The sequence below is a fragment of the Myotis davidii genome, unplaced genomic scaffold (genome assembly GCF_000327345.1).
Source record: "Myotis davidii unplaced genomic scaffold, ASM32734v1 scaffold811, whole genome shotgun sequence".
Taxonomy (NCBI): Eukaryota; Metazoa; Chordata; class Mammalia; order Chiroptera; family Vespertilionidae; genus Myotis; species Myotis davidii.
The window spans coordinates 104073-113287 of record NW_006283149.1 but is presented as its reverse complement, the minus strand read 5'-3'; the positions used below and the strand labels follow the sequence as shown (position 1 = coordinate 113287).

General features: G+C 55.1%; 1 protein-coding gene across 1 annotated transcript in view; it reads left to right on the top strand.

The window, feature by feature from the left end:
- The window catches only part of OCA2 (OCA2 melanosomal transmembrane protein), a 23580-nt gene extending 15079 nt beyond the window's left edge, over window positions 1-8501 (top strand). Inside the window, 6 exon segments of the mRNA XM_015562986.1 lie at window positions 1158-1285; window positions 3233-3292; window positions 3749-3853; window positions 5240-5333; window positions 6296-6389; window positions 7984-8501. Coding sequence (XP_015418472.1) covers window positions 1158-1285; window positions 3233-3292; window positions 3749-3853; window positions 5240-5333; window positions 6296-6389; window positions 7984-8068 — 566 coding nt within the window. The 3' untranslated portion in view covers window positions 8069-8501.
- Window positions 8502-9215: the final 714 nt, after the last annotated feature.

Genomic DNA, 9215 nt, shown 5'->3' with positions numbered 1-9215 from the left:
TATCCATTTTGAGTTTATTTTTGTATATGGTGTAAGTTGGTGGTCTAGTTTCATTTTCTTGCATATATCTGTCCAATTTTCCCAGCACCATTCATTGAAGAGACTATCTTGGCTCCATTGCATGTTCTTGCCTCCTTTGTCAAATATTAATTGAGCATATTGGTTCGAGCCAATTTCTGGGCTCTCTATTCTATTCCATTGATCTATATGCCTATTCTTGTGCCAGTACCAGGCAGTTTTAAGAACAGTGGCTTTGTAATACATCTTGATGTCTGGTATTGAGATCCCACCTACTTTGTTCTTAGGGTACCTCATTTCTTTTGTGAGGCTGAGGCGTTCGCTGCTTCTCTGCTTTTAAATCTTGTGTTTCCGCCCTGGCTGGTTTGGCTCAGCGGGTGGAGCATCGGCCCTCGGGGCTGCAGGGTCTCGGGTTCGATTCCGGTCAGGGGCCTGCACCTGGGTTGCAGGCTGGACCCCCGGCCTCGGTCGGGGCACGTCGGGGAGGAAACCAGTCGATGAGTCTCTCACATCGATGTTTCTTTCTTTCTATCTCTCCCCCTCCCTTCCGCTCTAAAAACCACTGGGGAAATATCCTTGGGGGAGGATTAATAGAAAAAAATAAACATAAACTCATCATCACCAATTTTAATTTTAAAGAAATCTGTTTGCAGGTCTGGTTCATATGCAGAGGATTCTCTCCGAGGGCCCTGCGAGATGTAGCCTGTATCTTTGTTGTTCACAGTGAAGGGAGTCAGGTTGATTGGGAAAAAAGCCTCATTAGCATATGTTAATGCATCATTATTGATTCCAGGGAGGAAGGGAGAGGGAGAGATAGGCACATTGATAACGAGAGAGAATCATCGATCGGCTGCCTCCACACTGGGGATCGAGCCCACAACCCGGGAACCGTGACCTCCCGGTTCATAGGTCAAAGCTCAACCACTGAGCCACACCGGCCGGGCCGTGTGTTCACCATCTTGACTGTGGTGTGGGTTTTGTGGGCATGTAATGACCCAAATTACAAACCGTACATTTAAAACCCGTTCAGTTTGCAGGGTGCGTTGTCCGCCATGAGGATAAAGGCGATCGCTCGGTGAAACGTTAACGAGCGAGTGAGCAGTCGAGCTCCGGCCACAAGCCCCTTGTTTGCCCCACAGGGTGGATCGCTATTCTGGGCGCCATCTGGCTGCTGATCCTGGCGGACGTCCACGACTTCGAGGTCATTCTGCACCGAGTGGAGTGGGCGACGCTGCTCTTCTTCGCGGCGCTCTTCGTGCTGATGGAGGTGAGGCTTCCTGGCTTCTGCAGAACGACCTTTTACCGAGTTGTTTGTTTTAATATACGTCTTTGTTGACTTCAGAGAAGAAGGGACAGGGAGAGAGAGAGAGAAACATCCATGAGGAGAGAGAATCATGGACCGGCTGCCTCCTGCACGCCCCGCACTGGGGATGGAGCCCACAACCCGGGCAGGTGCCCTGACCGGGAATCGAACCCTCAACCTTTGGGTGCATGGGATGGTGCCCCAACCAGCTGAGCCACCCGGCCAGGGCTCTCCTGGCTGTTTCAATGCCTTTCTTCAGTGCCCCTGACTTCATGTTCATTTACATCTACAGTCCCTTGGGCCCCCTGTCATTTTCCCCTCATTCCTGAGAAATCTCTGGACTTTTAAAAGGTTTGCTCATAAGGCCGATCTGCTCTCTCTCTCTATTTCCCCCTGTATTCTGTCCACTTCTGTGCCCTCTTTCTGATTTTACCGGGACGGGGGGCGGGGGGATGCTGTGTTTCCAAACGCCTGCTGGAGCGTGTCTCATTCCGGTTGAAGCCTGGACTTGAAGTTCTCTCCTGCTTCTTGGAGACGGGAATTTTGCTCAGCTGACATGTGAAATTCGATGCTTGAGGTTTTCTTGCTAGCTCTGTACACATGACTTCCGATTTCTCTGGTGAATTTAATGCGATTGGGTTTGCCTTTAAAACAAAACAAAAAAACACAAAAAACAAGTCCTGCCCTGGCTGGTGTGCTCAGTGGTTAGAGCGTCCGTCCCTGTGCGAGGGTGTGTGATTCCTGGTCAAGGGCAGGTACCTGGGTTGCAGGTTCCAGCCCCAGTCGAGGCGAGGGCGGGAGACAATCGATGTGAGATGTCTCTCTCTCTCTCTCTGAACCCTCCCTTCCACTCGCTCTAAAAATCAGTGGCACCCCAGCCGGTTCGGCTCAGTGGATAGAGGGTCCCGGGTTCAATTGCAGTCAAGGGCACGTACCTCGGTTGCAGGCTCCTCCCCGGCCTGGGCCCCTGGTCGGGGCGTGTGCAGGAGGCAACCAGCCCATCGATGTGTCTCTCTCACGTGGATGCTTCTATCTTTCCCTCTCTCGTCCATTCTCCCTGAAAATCAACAGGGAAATACCCTCTGATAAGGATTAACAACAACAACAAAAATTTTAAAAAAACTCTGGGGCGGGGTGGGAGTGGCCGGGAGAGGTCAGTAGGGAAAAGGAGACATATGCAACACATTCAGCAACAATGGATTTAAAAACAAATACGTAAAAGATAAAGTAATGCCAAAAATATCCTCAGGAAAAATACCGGCCGGTGAGGACGAACAAAACAAAAAACAAAAACCCCACAAGCACCAATTCTTATCCAAGGGCGCCCTCTGCTGGCGGCAGAGGGAAGTTGGTCTGACTGGCAGCACCCGCCGTGGCCGCTCAGTGGCCGCAGGAGGCTTCTTGCTGGTCCTGCCTCCTTCTCTCCCTGGAAACGGGGCAGCTGGGCGCTGCCTGGAGGGCCCGTCATCTCTCACCCCGTCACCCGCCTCCCCGCAGCCCGGCCACCCCAGCCCCGTCTGTGCAGCCGCGTTCCGGGGTCCTGCCCATCCCCTGCCCGTGGCTGGCCCTTCTCTGTCCTCGCTTGGGGTTGTGTCTTTCTGGGGCAGGAGCTCGGGGGCTGGGCTGTGTTCTTTTAATATATTTTTATTGATTTCAGGGAGGCAGGGAGAGAGAGAGAAACATCCATGATGAGAGAGAATCGTGGGTCGGCCGCCTCCTGCACGCCCCCACTGGGGATCGAGCCCGCAACCCGGGCCTGTGCCCCCACCGGGAATTGAACCCCGACCTCTAGGTGCACGGGACGGTGCCCAACCGACAGAGCCACCCCGGCTGGGGCTAGAGACATGGCTTTTGAAAATCTGGATGTGTTCTCCGTTTTAACCGATTCTCACTGACGCCCATTTCTTCCAGGCGCTGGGGCACCTGCACCTGATCGAATACGTCGGCGAACAGACCACTTCACTGATCAAGGTACAGCCCGTGCGGCAATACGACGGGGGCTCCAGCCAGGGATCCGTTCGTTTTGTAAAATTAAAAAAAAAAGTCTGGCAAGAATAGGTCCCATTAATTATGTAAAAAAGAGTACAGTCGGGGGCCTCTTTCATCCTGGGTAGCCTAGAGATGAAGGGCGGCTTTTTAAAAATGTATGTAATTACTGATGCCTGTCATTTTGCTATTAGCCTTTGGTTGAAACCTGTCTGAGCCGGTCGGCGTGGCTCAGGGGTCCGAGGTCAGCCTGTGAACCAGGAGGTCACGGGTCGATTCCCAGTCAAGGCACACGCCCGGGCTGCAGGCTCCATCCCCAGGGTCGGGGCGGCGTGGGCCGGTGCTGTGTGCAGCCTGGGAACCGGAGGAGGGCGAGGGACCCGAGCCCGTGTGGCTGACGGGCAGCGCGATGCCCAGCCCCGTTCTCGTCTCTCCTCCCAGATGGTCCCCGAGGACCAACGCCTCGCAGCCGCCATCGTCCTGGTGGTCTGGGTCTCGGCCATCGCGTCCTCCCTGATCGACAACATCCCGTTCACAGCCACCATGGTGAGCCCCCGTCCTGAGGCCCGGCGCGCAGCTGGACAGAACGTGGGCTCCCCCTTCCTGCCAGGGAAGGCAGCATGGAACCCCGACCCGTCCGTGCCCTGGCTGCACCCGCAGGCTTGGCTCACAGGCGGCAGAGCCGGGCGGACGGCTGGGAGCCGAGGGCCCGAGGCCGCGCATCCTGGGTCAGCACCAGGGACAGCGGCCTTTTCCCTTTTGCTTCCGTTTATGTTTATTTTGTTAATCCCCACACAAGGATGCTTTTCCCACCGATTTTTAGAGAGAGTGGAATGGAGGAAGGGTGAGGGAGAGGAGAAACACCAGTGTGAGAGAGGCGCTTCGGTGGGTTGCCTCCTGCACGCTCCCCGGACTGGGGCCGGGAATCGAACCTGCAACCCAGGTAAGTACCCCGACCTGGAATCCACCCCCTGCGACCTTTGGTGCGCGAGCTGGTGCTCTAACCACTGAGCACACTGGCCAGGGCTGCCGTTTGCTGTGAAGGGAATTGGCAGGCGCCCAAGGCAGAGGCTGGGTGAAGGCCTTTCTCCTTCCTTCCCTGGGAACATGGAGCTGTTGTCTGGCCTCGGGCCCTGGTGCTGGGCTCGGACAGGCCTTGGGGTTGTCCGTGTGCCCCTGACCCGGCCGAGATGGGGGGCACGTGTGAGAGACCCCCACAGGGCGGCCCAGCCCCGTTTCCACAGTGCGGCTTACTGAATCTGTAATATTTTATTTCTTAAAAAATCGAACAGCCCTGGCCAATTTGGCTCAGTGGACAGAGCATCGTCCGGGTTTGGTTCCAATCGAGGGCACGTGCCTGGGTTGCAGGCTCCCCCCCGGCCCGGGCCCTGGTCGGGGCACGCTCAGGAGGCAACCCATTGATGTCTCTCTCTCACATCGATGTTTCTCTCTGTCTCTCCCTCTCTCTTCCCCTCTCCCTGAAAACCAATGGAAAAACATCCTCAGGTGAGGATTCACAGATGATAAATAAATCAAGCCCTGGCTGGTGTTGCACAGTGGTTAGAGTGTCGCCAGCCCCCGGCCTGGGTAATCTGTGTGTCTCTCCCACATTGATGTTTCTGTCTGTCTGTCTGTCTGTCTCTCTCCTCCTCCCTCCTCCCTCCTCCCTCCCACTTTCTCAACATCAACAGGGAAAACACGCTCCTCCTAAGAGAACTAACAACAAAAAACGTCCAGCAGCAGCCACCAGGGGGCAGCGAGGAGAAGGGGGCCCGTCGGTCCCAAGGCTGAACCCACGGGCTCCCACTCAAGGCCGTTGGGGTTCACACTCCCCTTTGGTTTCCTGCTCCCGGCGGCGGACAGGCACCGTGGTCGGTGGTGGTGGCCGCCCTGGGTGCCGGGGGCGTGACGTGGGGACCTCTCCCTCCGCAGATCCCCGTGCTCCTGAACCTGAGTCAGGACCCCGAGGTCAGCCTGCCGGCGCCGCCCCTCATGTACGCGCTGGCCCTGGGCGCCTGCCTGGGAGGTGAGGCCCTGCGGGGAGCGGGACGTCGTCGGTGCCCCACGGAGGGGGAGCAGGGGGACGCGGGGCGGCCTCCTGGGGATGAGCGTGACGTTCGGCCCAAGTTCGCGTTTTCCTGCTCCGCGTCTGGCCCACGGGGCTCCCACACGGCCCCTGAGCTCACAGGGCTCCTGCCAGAGACAGGTTTCTCTCAGAAGCCCTCCTCGGTGCGGGTTTCTCGTCCCCTCCGTACGCCGCTGGGCATGAAAGGATGGATGGCCGCTGGCCTGAGAAGTGGAGATCGTTTGGGGTTTCTAAATATTCATTTTATTGATTCAAGCAAGGAAGGGAGAGAGAGAAACGTCCATGCTGAGAGAGAGTCACGGATCGGCCGCCTCCTGCATGCCTCCGACTGGGGGTCGAGCCTGCAACCCAGGCCTGTGCCCTGGACCAGGAATTGAACCCTGACCTCCGGGTTCCTAGGTCGACGCACAGCCACTGAACCTTGCTGGCCGGGCAGCAGGCTTATGTTTAAGCCGATCGTGTTGTGTGGCCCTGAATGAGGCTCTCAATATCCAACGGCCCCTTGGTGGGAAGGAGGTCCCCCCCACCCCCGTCCCCCGCAGGAAGCGCTCACGGTTTAGAATATCGATGACTTGTCTGTAGAGCACGAATGCCCCAGACTCTGCCTTTGCTCGTGTCTCAGGGGTGTGTCTTACGTGCCCTTGATTCGGCTCCCGTGCCTGGCGCCCCTGTGAGTGAGTGGCGGCCGCAGCGGCCCATCCTCAGCGGCCCACTCAGCTCCCGGGACCCACGCCCGTGGCTTCTCTCTCGGAGCCCGTCCATCTTGTGCTTGGCCCTCCCCCTGTCCTGCCGCCTGCTGCTTCTCAGCATCACTGTCTGTCCCCAGCATTCTGGGCGGAAGAGGACAGACGCTACCACCGCGGCCCACGCGGGCCTGGTCTTATCGTTACATCTGGTTTCAGGCAACGGGACGCTGATTGGGGCGTCGGCCAACGTCGTCTGCGCGGGGATCGCCGAGCAGCATGGCTACGGCTTCTCCTTCGTGCAGTTTTTCAGGTACTTCCCAACTCTGTCTGTGTAGAGAGTCTCTTGCTGCTTTTGCTTGTGTTTATTTCTCTAAAAAGAGCAACGCATTTCTTAAGCGCAAGGGGCAGGCATGTTTGCAGCAGTTACGGAGCCTTTTGTAGCGGCTGTCAGTGCAGAGAAAAACCCCATGAACAAAGGGGTCCGGCCGGGTGGCTCAGTGGTTGAGCATCGTCCTTTGAACCAGGAGGTCACGGTTCGATTCCTGGTCAGGGCACAGGCCTGGATTCTCTCTCATCATGGCTGTTCCCATCTCTCTCTCCCTCACTCTTCCTCTCTCTGAAATCAATAAAAAAATATATTTTTAAAAGGAGCCCCAGGCAGTTTGGTTCAGCGGATAGAGCATTGGCCTGTGGATCGAAGGGTCCCGGGTTCGATTCTGGTTAAGGGCACGGACCTCGGTTGCAGGCTCCTCCCAGGCCCAGGCCCTGGTCGGGCCTGTGCAGGAGGCAACCCATCGATGTGTTTCTCTCACATCCATGTTTCTCTCTGTCTTTCCCTCTCCCTTCTGCTCTCTCTAAAAGTCGGTGGAAAAAATATCCTCGGGTGAGGATTAAAAGATAATAAGTGCTTTCTGGCGCTAGCATCTTAGGGTTCTGTTTTTGTCGGGGGGGGGCCCCAGGAAATAAAACCGCAGGGGAAGGAAGGGAAAGAAGAAAGGACTTTGCATGTGAAAGTGCTGCGGTCAAGTCCTTTCTGATCTCACCCCCTAAGAGACGATTCTATTTCCGTCCACAGGGAATTGGGCCAGGGAATTGGGCCGTTCTTGCACCCACTCCAACCAAGCAACCGTCCCCCTTTAAGTTTCAAGATGACCCTTTAAGTGCAAGGAATAGAGGGTATTTGAGGGAGGGCTCATTTTTCCTTCCTTGTGTGATGAACTGTCGAGTGTGTGGCGTGGGTTAAACTCTACAGCCTCTGAGCAGCACAGCCATGTTGGGCTGTGCAAACCCTTTTCCGTAGACAGAGGTAGAGGGTGAAGCTTCGCCATTCTTTTAACATTTTCTGGGTGTCTGTGGGTTTGAAAATGACTCTTTTCTTTCTTTTAAAAGACTGAATGAGCAAAGCCCTCGATAGTTGTTTCACATTCATTTCTGCCATAGTCTCTCTATTCTATTTTTAAATCTCACCCCAGGATGTGGGTTTTGTTGTGTGTTTTTTTAAGTTGATTTTAGAGAAAGGAAGGGTGTGAGAGAGACATAAATTCGTTGTTTCACTTTCATTGGTTGCTTCTTATATGTGCCCTGATGGGGGATCGGACCTGCAACCTCGGTGTATCAGGAAAATGCTCTAACCAAATAAGCCATCTCTGGCCAGGCTGCTATTTTTTTTTATTTATTTTTAATTTTATTTTTGAGAGAGAGGAAGGGGGAGGGAGGGAGAGAGGGAGAGAGAGAGACGTTCATGAGAGAGACACATAGATAGCTGCCTCCTGCCCTCCCCCTACTGGGGATGGAGCCCGCAACCCGGGTATGTGCCCTGACTGGGCATGGAACCAGCGACCTCCTGGTCCTCGCAGCTCTCACCAGACGGCAGGTCCCACAATGCACCTGTCTTTGTGTTTCAGGTTGGGCTTCCCCATGATGGTGGTCTCCTGCATGGTGGCGATGTGCTACCTGCTGGTGGTCCACGTTGTGATGGGGTGGAATTAACAGGGACACCTCCTTCGAAGACCGAGGGGAACCTGACCCGTCACCCATGTCTGGAGAACACTCCCCCGTGGGCCGCTCTTGGGCACACTCCGGGGGTGCGACGGAGTGTGGACCTTGACGCCCACATTTCTTATCCGGCTGGATGCTGGCAAAACATGGCCGATAGAAACATGGGTCACTTCCCCAAGACACCCCGACAGGAAAGACGTGCGTTTCAGGACTCTCCTTGTCAGAAAAGGCACCAGTGCCGTCATCCACCCCAAATGGTCTGTGTTGCTCAGGGTCCCTTTGCCCGAGGCCGTCCACAGTGTTCCTTCGTGTCATCACTGTTCATATTAGAATAATGAGCATGCGAATTGTGTCCCCTCCGAAGACACGCTGTTCCTTGGGAAGGCATACACCTTGTAAGGCAACAGTTTATGTATTAAAAAAATAAAAAAATAAACTCTCCCTTGGCAAATGGTCTTGGAATTTGCTTACCCCATCACATGTTGGGTAGTTTACATTATGCAACATGGCATTTTACGCCTACGTTTCTCTCTGGAGTTATTCAGTCATCAATTAAAACTCTAGAAATTTTGCCTGGCCGGGGTGGCGCAGTGGTTGAGCACCGACCTATGAACCAGGATGTCACTGTTTGATTCCCGGTCAGGGCACGTGCCCGCGTGGCAGGCTCGATCCTCAGTGTGGGGCCTGCAGGAGGCAGCTGATGCATGATTCTCTCTCATCATGGATGTTTCTATCTCTTTTTCCCACTCCCTTCCTCCCTGGAATCAATAAAATACACCCATACACACACACACACACACACACACTTATATTACAAGATAGAAGATAGCTATGCACGTTCCAAGGCATTTAACTTTGGCCCCAGCCCTGAGCGGTTTGGCTCAGTGGGTAGAGCCTCGGTCTGCAGACTGAAGGGTCCCAGGTTCCACTGCAGTCAAGGGCACCCGCCTGGGTTGTGAGCTCGATCCCCAGTGCGGGGAGTGCAGGAGGCAGCTGATCAGTAATTCTCATCATTGATGTTTCTCTCTCTCTCCCTCTCCCTTCCTCTGAAATCAATAAAAATCTATATTTTTAAAAAAGAAAAGTGCTCCCTACCGGGCAGAGCACCTCGTCCAGGACCCTGGGACACAGGAGCCCT